This window comes from Melospiza melodia, chromosome 4 (assembly GCF_035770615.1).
Source record: "Melospiza melodia melodia isolate bMelMel2 chromosome 4, bMelMel2.pri, whole genome shotgun sequence".
Taxonomy (NCBI): domain Eukaryota; kingdom Metazoa; phylum Chordata; class Aves; order Passeriformes; family Passerellidae; genus Melospiza; species Melospiza melodia.
In genome coordinates this window covers 89,226,957-89,241,417 of record NC_086197.1, presented here as the reverse complement: position 1 = coordinate 89,241,417, position 14,461 = coordinate 89,226,957, and the positions used below count along the sequence as shown (strand labels likewise).

At 39.9% G+C, this 14,461-nt stretch overlaps 1 protein-coding gene across 1 annotated transcript in view; it reads left to right on the top strand.

The window, feature by feature from the left end:
- SLC2A13 (solute carrier family 2 member 13) overlaps positions 1–14,461 on the top strand; it is a 144,701-nt gene that overhangs the window by 14,574 nt on the left and 115,666 nt on the right. Inside the window, exon 2 of the mRNA XM_063155476.1 lies at positions 12,277–12,436. Within this exon, the coding sequence (XP_063011546.1) occupies positions 12,277–12,436 (160 nt within the window). The remainder of the gene's footprint in view (positions 1–12,276; positions 12,437–14,461) is intronic.

Sequence of the window (14,461 nt, the reverse complement as noted above, 5' to 3'; positions counted from 1 at the left end):
TTAGATTTTGGTAATGGAGTAGTTGATCTGTTCCTTTTTTCCTTTTAGCACTTGACACTACTGTCTTGCTTTTGTCCCCCTCAAGTGCAGCAGCCTCATTCTTCACTTGTAGCTTCTTTTTTTATTTTTTTCAATATAAGCCACTGGTGGAAGTACATACACATCAGAAGTGTTTAAGTAACCTTGTATCCCTTGACAACTTGAACATTACAGCACGAGTGCTGCAGTTGTGATAGCATGGGAGAGCAGTCACAAGTCATTTCCATGTGCAAACCTGTGTGACATGAAGAAATTGGCTTATCCCTCTGCTAAGAGCACTCTAATGCAAGATCCTTGTGCTTATAGTTAAAACCCTCTCTGAGACCACCACTTTTCTTGAGATCTTTACCTGGGATTCCTTCACAGATGCTCTTCTATTACAGTTGCATTGCACTGGCACTGAGCAGCTGTTATTGAGTTGGTAGCAAGGAAACTCCAGACCACGAGGAGAAGGACACTAAATATCCCACTTAAATATCTAGTGGCAGCTAGATATTTAAGCTGAGCTGCTTCTCTTAAAGCAAAGTGTGCAGCATGGGTTGACTTAACCCATGGGCACTGGGGAAGGCCTTGCTCTCCCTGGCATGCACAATGTGGGTGCTGCAGAAGGTACCTTGAGGAAGAAGTACTGCACTGATTTCTACCACCCTCCAATACTGCAAATATTTTCCCCTATGGTCAAAAAAGAGGAGTTTTATTATCTTTACATGGATCACTTGTGTTTGTAGACACAAGCTTGGTTGTATATGAATCTGCTAGTGTAGAAGGAAACTGAGCAATCGCTGGGATTCCTATATTTTCATTATAACTGTAGTTATATTACTGTCATGAGTGCTACTTGCATTATAAAGACATCATTGAAACTTAGATTAAAAAATCAAGCCTTAGGCTGTAAAAGGCTTACATGGCTTTTGTTTATTTTTTAGAGTTATAGGTACAAAACCATATAACTGGTCTTTCTACCAGTCATGCTGTTTTCTGCACAAGTGGATAAATGTAACAATTCCTATAAAAATATAGTTCTGTGTGTTGAATATTTGCAATGTATTTACTCATGGCAAGCACAAAATTACTGGGACTATGCATTTTTTGAATGGCTTTCCTGAATAGGGAATGAAATCATTCACTGTTATTTTTTCTCTAAAATGTTCTTTTGTTTCTCTAAAACACTAAGTTTGCAATGAGATTAGTCTTTCTAGTTTTTTTTTAAATAATTGCAAGTTATTGGTAAGAAAATGGGTTCTTCTGCTAATCTTCATCTGAAGCTTCATGTTTAGAGACAGTTGCTGTACTTGAAACCCAGTGAAACCTGAAGCAAGTTACAGAGAAGTAAACCAGTTTCACTTGTAGAAAGAGGCACTGTTAAAAAAAAATTAGATCTTAGTTGAAGAGTATAACTATAGCTTTCAGGTATAACCTGAAGGTATGCTTTTGGCTGAGTTCAGCTTCCAAAGCTTGTTCATGTTTATATAGATGTCACTTGCCTTAGAATTCTTGTAAGTTGGTTCAAGTATCACTGTAGTAGAATTAGGGAAATAATGGTTTGTAAGCAAAAGTGTAAAGGTACAAGGAAACATTTGTTTTCTGTATAGCTTTCAAACCATTATCCTTGTCCTCTGAAAATAAAGTTTCTCTGCACAGAAAATATGTGCTGATCCTTGAAGCATTCAACCATTTTCTGAGGTTTTTGATGTGGGATTGGTTTTTTTCAACCATGTAAAGGTTGTGTTTATAATGCTGGCTTTCTGGCATATATGGGCTATGCAGATGAGCCCTGATGAATCTTTCTGGGTCACTATAAAACCTCGTTTCCCTGCTGGAAATTGCAGTTTGTGTGGCTGAGTCAGCAGAAGGAGCCAGATTGGCACCCCCAGCCTCAGTTAGTGCTTATGGTGATGTGTGCCTCAGCACAGTTCTGTGCCAGCCACCAGACCCAAGGCCTCCAGGGCCAGTGGGGAGCTGGGATGGGGATGCTCATCCACGTGAGCCTTGCTGGATGGGGAAACAATTCCTTGCCTGTGCCTGGGGCTGCCTCAGGACCTGAGCACCTTCACCTGCTGGTTCTTGCTGGGGGTGAGCAGCACAAGCAGAGCAGTCTGCTGGGGCTGGAGAATGTCTGCAGAAAAGCACTGCTTATCTCAATTAGTATTTATTTAAACTGAAACCACTCTTGAGGCAGATCAAGTAGTGCTTGACTTAGGTGTTTATACAAGCTGTCATAAAGAAACTACTATGTTCTATTCATAATTTTCAAGTGAAAATTAAAAAAATGCTCTTATTTTCTCAAGTGAGAAGTTTTTGCCATGTAAAAATAAGTGTTGAGTGGTATAAACATCTAGGCTGCTTTGCTCTTTCACAATGAAAGTCTGCATCTTGCAATGCAGTTACAGTTTTTTTGCAAATAGTTCTTGATCAAAATTAATTCTGAAACAGAACAAATTAGAACTTTTTCCTAGATGCTTTTGATAGCTTTGACTCACTTCTAGGGTTGATTGTTATTCTACTATTGCTATAATAATTCAAAAATGCATTTCTTCATGATTTCTTGTATCTTTCTGAAATGGAATCCCACAGATATGAGCTACAGGCACAGATTCCCAGTATGGCATTCTCAGTGGGATACTCAGGAGCTCAGGCAGCTGGGTGAGGTCTGGCTGGGATTTTCCTATCTTGGATTAATAGGAACAGATGGTAGCCATAAAATGACTGAACACAGGTAACTAATTCCAGGTTGCTGAGAAGTGTAAACTGATATCTGTAGTGCTAGGTGTGGTCATAGGCTTGGACAGTTGCAAAGAACTTTGCTTCACATTTTCTGGATAATTATCTTGATTATTTTGCCTCTTAAATAATTAAAGTTAATTGGGTTAACTAAATCCCACTCTCTGATTTTGTCACTCAAGATAAATTTCCTCTTAACATGTTTGTTTTGGGTTTTTTTAAATTATTATAGCCTTGAATAATCTCAACATAATTTTGAATAGAAAAAGCTATTTGTGTAGGGATAGTTTCTTCCCAAAATGAGCTGTTCCACAGGTAGTGCTAATGTTGCGTTGAATAGGACCCCACAGATGAAGTGGTTCTAACATTTGGATCATAGAATAGCCTCAGTATTTTTTAAATTACTGCCTGTTTGCTATTAAAGATTACTACATTATTTTTGTAACTCCTAAACTGTTTTCTTTTAATAAACTGAGTAAACTAAGCTTTATTTTAATAAACTTTCACTTTAACACTGTAGCCTGTAGGTGGTTCTTGTCTGTCTTCCCTGAAGTGTCAAGGCTCAGTTGTTTCCATTTCATAACCAGAAAATTATTAAAATATTTAAAATATTCCTTGACTTTAAGAATTTCAATGTAGAAAAACCAGAACTGTGATAAATAGTCCCTCCTTTGTTGAATATTCATGTCTCTTTTCTATGTGTGATTACCCGAGGCTGTTCTTCTGAGGTGCTGTCCTGGAGATGCCAGAAAAAGGCCTTAACACTTTAATTATGGAAGAATTGTATTCTGTGTTGGCATGGTAATTTTGTTATGAGCTGGATTTACTTCTGTATCCTTTGAACAAGGGAGAGCTTGAAACTTGAAATTACTCTTGTGGAAAGCTAATGTTCTCATCTTGGGGCATTGCATTTACTCTATGACAGTTGTGGTTCTTTTTACTGGACACAATTTGAGGTTTTCTGGAGTGAAGAAGGATTTTGTGGTTTTGACCTATGCTGATAGCACGAAACAGTAAAAAAACCTTCTTGTGGTCATCAGAAAGAATTATTTATTCAGGCTCATTAAGATACGATTGTTCTATAAATCTGAGACAATATCAACTAGTGAGGAGCTTTATTTGCATTTCTTCAGATTGCTGTGGTCCTTGACTCCTTCATAATTGGATGCCACATAGCAACATTGGGTTTTGGTTATAATTACAATGTTGCTCACACGGATTTGGGCTGGTAGCTAGATGGGATGTAAAGGTCTGTAATTACTTTGTCTATTAGGTGTTCAACAGTAGAGGTTTTTTAGTTATGATGAACCAGCTCTCTACAATTCAGTGAATTAGTGTTAAAATACCAGACTTGAATGAAGGTTGCTGATGTTGAACCCCCATTCTAGAAGAGATGCACCTCAGTCTGTCCATTACTGTGAGCTATGTTCTCATGTGGTTTTTGTGCTGCTGTTTCTCCCTCTGCCCTTGTGCATTTCAGTGCTCTCCTGTAGCCAAGTACAGCTGTGCTGCAGCTAAGAAATTGACTTCTACTAATCTGACATGGGGGAGATACTAAATGGGGAAGTGTGCTTCCAGTCATCCTTGAAATAACTTTCAGTAACCAGTTATAAACTGCTGATAATGCCTCTACTGGATATGTGCAGTGGGTGGGAAGCCAAGGTATTGGAGAGGACTTGAGCTTTCACTGATATTCACCCTCAGGTACAAGCTGTGCAATGAATATTTTAACTTTATCTGCTAGGGAGATGGTTAGTGTACTAGAACAGCATTCAAATGCACTGCTTTCTCAAGTATTTCCTATTAGCATGTTTAATAAGGCACTCTGTTATCCCCTCAGGTTGACTGTCATTACTGAAAGCTGAAGTGTTAACTGTAACAGCACACAAGGACTCTATGAGACTATAAAAAGGCTTAATTTCTGATTAGGTTGAGCAATATAATTGTAATATGTTGTGGAGCTGTCTGTAGAATAGGAGGTGGTGATTGTTGACAGCTCCTGTATGTGTGTTTGTGAAAACTGTCTTTTAAAATAAGTATCCTTTGCAGTTAAAATGTATCCCTTACATCAGCAATGGATTTATTTTCTCCACAAACTATTTAAATAGATTCTTCTTTGATGGTAAAGATTATACAGTTATTGTAGAACTTTTCAATTCTTTCAGGAAGTTAACCAGCATGTTTCCCCTGTCCTCCTGAGTTCTGCTACTCAGATGTGAGCAATGTTCTAAAATTATCAGTTGGCAAGAACTCTGGTTTTGTCAGAGTAAAGCAAAAACCTTAAAGTATAATTTTGTGGGAACACAACTGAAAGAAAACACTTGATGAAAGTCTTTTTGCCTATATAATGTGACATACTTCTGGGGTCAATCATAGTTCCAAGGCACTAAATTCAGATTGCATGTCCAGTATCCAAGATATAGGATGTTTACCAGATTTCCTGCAAAGTTGCTGTGAGAAAACGTTAACTCAGCTGTAGACTGCAAGTTTCCCCTTGTCACCTTAGGAGTTTGCTGTTATTTATACTCCCATTGCACCCCCACTGAAAGCTCACCTTGACTTTGTATTCAAATTTTCTTGTAGCATAGCAGCCTCTGCTAATATTTAATTCCTAATTCTCTTTGCCATAAATTTGCTTCTTCATCAGGTTGCCCCCATAAATCCCCTGTCTATGGAATCACTTGCTGCTTGAAATCCTTACCATTAACACAAACCATTATGGGATGCTTCTTAATTAAGTGAATTTTAAAATTGGCAGCATTAAAGTTGAACATTTGAATGAAAATTTGCTCTTTCAAGGTATGTGAAATATTTTACCTTGGTTAACTACTTCAGTGAAGCTTTATATGTTAGTGAAGGATGTTCTGAATGGAAACATTTTAGTTTATGCCTGTTCATTTGGAGCTCTTAACAACACAATTTTTTGTTATAAGCTGCATATGTTCTTTGTTTTTAATAGAGATTAATTGCTGAGTTGCTGTACTCTGAAATAGGATCAGAGATTTCTTTGCACTTTTTTTATGGTTATTTCACATTTTAGTTTTGGTTTCCCCCTGGACAGTCTGGAGTCCCATGGTGGTTCAGGTTACTCCATTGTCATAGCCAGTCCTGCCTGGTACAGTCAACTGGTGTCATTGTGAACTGTTTAAAGGAGATAAGTGGTACAAACCCCTTGAGAGGCAGGTGGATTCCTTCTAGCTGGTTGTATTCCCTGGTTTGCTTGGCTGTCATGCAAAAGGTCAGCACAAGCTGGACAGGAGGGACAGAACCATGCTACAAAGAGACATCAGCTCCTGCATGTGCCTCCTTAGCACTTCCAGTTAACATCAGTCCTCTATTACTAAGCATGAAAGACTAATTGAGTTGCAGTAACAACAAAAGTATGTCAGGAACCCTTCCCTGTGGTTTTGCTGCTCCTGCCACTGGTTATTGGCTGATGCCAGTGAAAAGACTGACACATTTCTGCTCCCTTAGAGCTCTTTTATTGTGCTAGCAGTAAAAGTGCATCTCATTCAATATCCTGTCTCCAGCTTGTGTTGCTCATCTGTTCTTGTGACGCCCCTTCCCTCCTGTTGGCAAGAGACATGACAGGAGCGTGGTGGAAGTCCTGATCTGGACAGGGTACATTTGTATCTGTCTCATCTTGCACAAAGAAGTCTTTAAAATGATTCAATTTCCTTAGCATTAATGCTCAAATGCATTTTACAAACAATAACTTGGATTCCATTTTTAGTCCTTGTGTTTTCTACTGTAATCTCATTTCTTAAAATATAATTCTAATTGTCATAGGAACTCACCTTCATTGACCTTTTTATTTCTCTTGTCAGTAGATTTGTTTACTTAGTTTCTGAACTTTTAAATGAATTCTTTATGATGCTTACATGTTCATACTGGAAATACCTTTCTGGATGGTAAGGTGCCTCTAGGATGTCTTTTCACACCTCTGGTCTATTGATTGTCTTAAAATTGAGCTGTGCACAGACTTGTCTCTGCTTTCTACTGGTAAGTCTGCAGATTATAGTAGGAGCCCTAGTAATTAGTCTCCTAAGTGATTTTAGGGGTGGAAAAACATTTAATATGATCATTTCAGCCCATTGTGTCATCTGATGTTTCCCGTAGAATAATTAGATGCATCTTCTGGTCGAAATTTAAGGAACCTTCTGTTATGTTTTTCCTAAGCTTTATCCTTTAATGAGGTCAGAAAGTTCATGCCTTGGTTACTCAAGTGGATAAAGACTGGACTTCTCAGCTCTCTTTTTTCATATTTCATAGCTGTGGTGCACAATGTAGAGCTTCAGGCTTCTCTGACAGATTTCCAGCTAATTATTTTCGTTTTCTATTTCTCATGTCTTGTCACTTATCAGCTCTACTAGTTAGGTGGTAATATACTTGCCTGCAGCAAGAATCTTTTATTTGGTATGAGCAATTTAACAGTGAGAGCATATTAGAAAATGTCATCCAAGTGTAAATGAAAGCATTCTCATATGAAGGACTAAGGAAAGATTCCATTGCAGCTATATTTGTTTTGCTAAGAAAGCTGTTCTTTGTTTTCGAATTTCTTTAATATCTGGCTATTAAAATAATTACATAACAAATACTGGTTATGTATTTTAGAGATTTTTATACTTGACTAATACTTAATGTACTGCTTCTGAGTATGCCTTTTCAGAAGAACTTACTCTCCTGTGTTCTGGTGTGTCTTAAATGGAAATCAGAGGGAAGTCTGGAGAACATAGATGCATTCTAAGGCAACTAAAAGGAAATGAGTAATGCAATTAACACTCGAGAATCTAAAATATTATTTCTTTAAAGTCAAATGATTTTTTTTTTCTCTTATTTTCATCAGTTTTAGAATAGCCATTTTTTCACTCCTTGTGTTTTTTCAAGAAGAACTTTGCTTTTGTGTATGAGTGCTTGCACTGGGAAGGCTTTCCTAATTGCCTCCTCCTGTTCCCCGAAACCTCCTGCTGTACTCCCTCAGACTCAGAGTAGCAAAGCATATGTTTTGATATTGAAAGGATAATTGAAAATACGTAACAAATGGGTCTTTTGAATTGAGATTTTTTGCATGAATGTTTTGAACCTGTAGGTTTTGGGACACACGGTAGAGGAATTAAGATCTAAATAGAGATCCACAAAGGCTGTTTTAGACAGCAACATTGTGAACACATTTCTCAGGGCAAGAAAGCTGGCATGGAAGCTGCAGAATTACAGAGTCATTTTGGTTGGACATCCATGTTGAGATGATTAAGGCCTAACTGGGCATGGTTCTGGGCAGCCTGCTCTAGCTGCCCCTGCGTGAGCAGCTGTTAGATTTGGTGATCTTCAAATGTTTCTAGCAAATCTGTGTGATTTTGAGCTAATACCCTTAGATCTTCTGCTATTTATTGCAGGTTTGATAATAAATAATTTCAGCTATTTATTAGTGCCAGCTGAATAGCTGATATCACTGGCTAGCTTGTGACAGGACTTGTGTCACAGGGGTGTGCAAGCTTCCATTTCTCTGTTTTTTCCTGTAGTCATCAACTTGTGAGAAGAATGCAGCAGAAACAATAAATGTGTTGTCATGATGCCTCTTGTTCAAGACTTTTTACAAATAGATGTTAACTTTCATACCACCCCTGTGTTATGCAACAGGCTTTAGTTTCACCTGTGAGAGGGGCAAGTGCTGTAGCTGTGTCTGCCAGGGTTCTGACAGTGTCTCGGGGCTGGTGGTGTGCTCAGAACATCAGTGAGAGCTGCTGGTCTGAAAAATGGTGTGGCTCTCCTTTGTGGATGTCTGAGAGGCATTTTTGGCTGTCATGCTTTGAACAAGATTCCTCTGCAGGTCCTGGTAGAATGATCTTCATCAAGATTTGAAAGGGGATAAAAGGTAGCTTTTTTACAAAGCCTGTATTGGTTTTGGTCCTGCATATCTTTCTAACTGCTTTCTAGTAAAAACCACATAGAGATGTTGCCATCTTCTCAAATTAACTTCACTGCATGATTATGGGTGTCAAAGATACATGTTAACATTTGTGGAGGGATAGAGTGTAAGAAAATAAAGATAGTGCAGAAGGCAGTCTCACACCTGAGGAGTTGCAGCTGCACCGATCACCAAAGATTAGGAACAGGCTGCCCTTAACAGGCCACAGCTGTGCCCAATAAGGATGAGTGCTGTAAAAGAGTGGGTTAGCTGGGTGAGGAGAGAGCTGGAGCCTGTTGGTTGTGCTGTGAAGAGAGTTGGAGGCTGTTGGCTGAGCTGTGAAGAAGGAGTCAGTGCTGTGAGGAGCTGCACATGAGCAATCACCAAGAAGGTGTGGGACTTTAGCAGTATGATGACAACAAACATACGGGCCCAAGGATCCTATGGGAAGATGGCCACACCACAGTGGGGGAACAAGCCTGGGCATTGGGCGAGATGCCCAAGGCAAGGGCACGGCTGGGGAGCAGGAAGGTCGAGCCTCACCAGGCCAGGGCTGCCACAGCTGTGGGCCTCTGCCCCTCTGCTCCAGTGGCAGCTCTTGCCTTGGATGGGTCCTCAGTGGCTTTTGTTTCCAGCAAGTGGCCACACACCTGTGCTTTCCCAAAAAGGATTTGCTGTTATATGTGTGCAGTCTCCATCACTTTAATCATCATTATTTCAAATACTGACATGAAATATGGAAGAGAAACATCCCTAATGGTGAGCTGGGCTTGAAAATTCACTTCTCTGTCAAATACACAAAGGACTATTTGAATGTTTCTTTCCATGATGCATTCTTGTTGGCTTTGAAAATTGGTAAATTGGTTGAATAAATTTTTAATGCTCTTTTTTTTCCCCTGACATTTTCATTTGGGTTTTTTATTCTGTGCCGGTTGCTCAGTTGATAAGAGAAGGAAGCATTGGCATGTCCTGGGAGGCCCTGCTGGGAACTGGGTTATCATGCTGAGAGGCTGCTGTGAGTATTTACCTGCCACAACAAAGGATCTTCTCATGCCATTTTGTTATTGAATGATCTGTATTCCTCGCTCGAGCTTTTGGAGGCTCCCAGCAGACCTGTCAGGCTAACCTTGTTGCAAAAGATGATTTTGTGCTCTTAGTTTGGCGAGTCAGCCAGGCTAGCCAGAGCCTCTGCCCATCCCATGATGAATCCCTTCTGCTGTGACACAAGCCAGGAACCATAGCTGTGCTTCAAGAGCCATGTGCTTGCTTTTAGGTGACCCCTTTTTCTGCTGGGGCTGTGGCACTGCCTGGATGGAGCTGGTGGAGCTCCCCAGGCTGGAAGATGTATTGTGTCTGATGGTACTTGGCTGTGCTCAGGTTGTATCTCAGCTGACTTCAGTCAAAATATGGTTTTGGGTCGCTGCTGCCAAATGTACTTCTAGTTTTAACTACAAAAGAAATTGCTGCTGCTTGTCAGTGTTGGTTCTTGTAAGGAAATAGGGATTTCGACCACCAAAGTATGTGCTGCAGCCAGGTATGCTCTTCATACACTGAACTCTGTTTTTACAGTTTGTGTGTGTTTCTTGTGGACATTTCTGTCTTTTGCACAAATGACTCATTGCCTAGTTAGTAGGAAATACTGCTGGTGTTAAGACAGAATGAAAAGCAGCTGTGGTTTAGTGGTAGTCCTTGTTTCCTTATGGTGATAGAGTTTTTTGCATTGAATCATAGAATGGTTTGGGTTGGAAGGAACCTCAATGATCATCCAGTTCCAATCTCTCTGCCTGGGCAGGGAGGCCACTCTCTAGATCAGGGTGCTCAGGGCCTAGCCAGCCTGTACTTGAAATAGCACATGGAATATTGTTAAACTAAGTCAGGAAATTACACAATAATAATAACAATAATGCTTAGCCTTGGTTTTGTTTCTGGCTGTGGAAACCATGGTAAAGTTCTTTCTAAACAGAGTTTTGTGAACACCTGATGTCTTCAGTTAGCCCCTTTGACTTATGTGTGCTTACTTCCATTATAGCATCACTTTCTTTCAAAACTATAGTTATATCTATCCTTTTATTTAATTTCATTGTACATGCAAAGTGAATTGAAGAAATTTATTCTTTGTATCATTACATCAAACCTTGAAATTCCAATACAGCTGCTAGCAACCATTTGCTTTTTGAATGCTTCTAGAGTTTGTTAGTTGCATTTTTGTTGTTTTCATCCTTTGAAAGTCAGAAATCAAATTTGTCCAGGTTAATCCATTTAAGTGTGTGCTGATTTCACCTTGAATAGAGTTAATTTTGTAAGCAAAAAACCCTAAGTTTAAATCCAAAATATAGCCCTGGCTTCTATGAAGTATAACTCTACCCCAGCTGAAACCAGCACATTCTCCACCCCTTATTTGCTCTAGATGCTGTTATCATCGTATTGCAAAAGTTCCCATACCTTCTTGGTGATTGCTCATGGGCATCTCCTCACAGCACTGACTCCTTCTTCTTCACAGCACAGCCAACCAACTCCAGCTCCTTTCTCAGCACAGCTCACAAACTTCATGTCTCTCCCCACCCAGCTAATCCACTCTTTTGTAGCACTCATCTTCATTGGACACAGCTGTGGCCTGTTAAGGGCAGCCTGTTCCTAATCTCTGGTAATTAGTACAGCTGAAACTCCTCAGGGATGAGACTACCTTCTGCACTATCTTTATTTTCCTACATTCTATCCCCCCACAGATGCAGTGCATTCTTATTACCCATGAACCCCCTGCCCATTCTTTGATATAATACACAGATATCATTCCCATGGTCTATGGACCACCCCTATGGAATTTCTGTAAAGTGTCCATTGAGTTCCTTTAGTCCATGACTTTGGGCTCCAGCTGTTGGGATGGTCACTCAGGGCAGGAGAGGAGGTGTTTTCTGTGGAGTTACTGGGCACCACAGCCAGCTCAGTTTGGGTCACTACTTGTCATGCCAGGCTTGGTCAGCTGCTCAGTCCTGTGTAGCTGCTTGCTCACTCCCTGCTGGAAGGGTGAGTGAGGGAGAGAATTGGAAGAGTAAAAGTGAGAAAACTCATGGGTTGGAATAAAGACAGTTGAGTAGGTATAGCAAAAGCCACACACATGAGCAAAGCAAGGAACTCATTCACCACTTCCCTTGAGCAAGAAGGCGTTGAGCCATTTGCAGAAGAGCAGGGCTACATCATGTGTTACAGCTGTTGGGTGGGGAAGATGGACTCCACAACTCTGACTGTCCCCCCTTCCCTCCTTTTCCCCTGGCTCTGTATGTTGAGCATGATGCCATGTAGTCTGGGATATCCCTTGGATCGGTTTGGGTCAGCTGTTCTGGCTGTGTCCCCTCACAACTACTTGTGTGCCCCAGCCTTGCTGCTGGGGTGGGGTGAGAGGCAGAACAGGCCTTGACTCTGTGTAAGGAATAAAGAAAATATCCCTGAACAGTTAACACCGTTTCCAGTACAAATATAAAACATAGCCCTGTACTAGCTACCATGAAGAAAAAGAACTCTGTCTCAGCCAAACCCAAAATAGTATTTTATGACGAAAAAGCCATGTAGTATCTCTTTCAATTTTATAACTGTAACTGAATTTATTCCTGTAGGTGTAGCATCTATGACTGTGCCAGTGTACATCGCAGAAGTGGCTCCACCACACTTACGAGGCAGATTAGTCACCATCAACACTCTCTTCATCACTGGAGGGCAGTTCTTCGCCAGCGTTGTCGATGGAATCTTCAGCTACCTCGCCAAGGATGGATGGAGGTTTGTGAGCCTTCCTTGCTAAAAGCAAGCTGCTGTAGTCCTGATTTGGTTGACAGCTATTATAATTCTTGTTGGTAAAACAGAGTTTACATAGAAAGTGGTAAAACTGTGTACTAAAATGGAACTTGGATATCTTGCCAAAATAGATCCCTCCTGCTTTCGCTTAAGCTTAATATTCACAGCATGCGCAGGTTTTTTGACTTTGCTAAACTTTAAAGTGGGAGAGTAATAAATATACATCACAAATGTGAATGATTGTCATGACGTTTAGGAAGGTAGCTTGCCTTTTGCATTTACAATAATTACATGCTGATTTTTCAAAAGGCAAATTTCCAATAAGTAACATGCTGTATGTGCAAGATAGAGGTGAAGTTTGAATATTCTTAATCTGAGCAGTGGTAATCTATCAGAATTGAAGGATACTGTAACATAAATTTATAGTTAAAGCTTATGTTATAAAATAATAAAAATCTATTTTCTGGGCTGCACAAACCCAGTTCTCTCAGCCTCTTCTATGTCACATGCTCCAGTTGTGCAACTCATCTTAGTGATCCATTGTTATTCCTGGTTTGTGGCTTTCTCTGGTATTTTGTAGTCCTAGTGCAGCACGGTGTGTGGAGTAGTGAAGAGCAAGTTTCTGCAGCCTGCTGGCATGTGCTTTTGCAGTAATGCTGTGTTTTGTGACTTTTGCAGTAATGCTGTGTTTTATGCATGTGCCAAGTACTGCTCTGCTGGATTGAATGGAGAAATAAGCTACCACCTCAGTGATGAGGTATCCAAGTATTCCAGCTGCAGTGCTGGAGCTGTTAATTGAGGATGGTGTCATGTCCTCAGCTAGTTTATTGCAACCTGAGGCTGAGCAGAGAAGAGTGCAGGTGGTCTGTCACCTGAAAGGAGTGGCCAGCAAACACATGAAATCACAAATATCTGCCCCTGAGTCATTACACAGAAGAAGGAACATCACAGCAATTATTGAATCTCTTACTGACTGAATGGCTAAGCACTGGAGTGCTGCAACAAACAATAAGGAACTTAAATTTTTCTTGGCTCTGCTTATTCTTGGAAATGCTGGATATTAAATTAAAATAAACAAAACAAATATTTAACATGACCCTTAGGTTAGCTTTATAAACTCTGCTAATGCCATCTTAATAGTATTGCAGCAGTATGTCAGAGAAGGAGAAATGTTACAGCAGACTTATTAAATTTCATGCTGGATTTTTTCAGGTCTGCTAGACATCTGGCTTCAAACACAAAGTCTTGTAATCTGTATAGGAAAGAATTATATTAGATTTCTGAAAGCTGGCTCACTGCGTGAAATGTCTAAAATTGCCTGCTTTTACTCTAAATTGATTATATCAAAATATATATTTGCTTGCTCTGAAAATTACACCAACTCTAGAACTTGCAATGGATGTTCCCTCTCAACTAAACGTTTTCCTTTTGACCTGCTCCTTTTATTCAGCTTTGATCAGAATTTTGCAGATTGGAAACTAACTTCAGTGAGGGAGCTCTGTCTGTACATTTCTTTCTTGTTTTGTCTGTGATAAACAATCCAATAGAGTCCAACTGGTATGAATCAAGCTTTCAGGAGCCTTGATTGATTTTGCCTCCTAAGATGATTGCAGGCACCCAACTGCTTAGTTCTGGAGGCTCTGCTGCATTTAAGTGACTGAAGGGCTTTGGAGGAGCAGAAATTTAAGCAACAGGAGTCTGAAGGACTAAATCTGCATACTTAGATGCAACATACTTCAGCATACTTAGATGAAAACATACTTCAGCATGCACTTTGACAGGATACAGCAGTTGGTTTTAATCTCTGTAAGTTTGTTTTACTCTTCATTTGAAATAGAAAAGGCTTTCTAAATGTCACTCCAATAAAGATATTGAATCTACAATTTGGTGAGCTTCAGTGGTCTATGTATTTTGTACACTGCTACCAAAATGTTTGTGGAGAAGGAAAAGTGTAGAAATAAATGAGGTCATTAATGAATGAGAGCATTAGTGAATGAGGAATAAGAACAT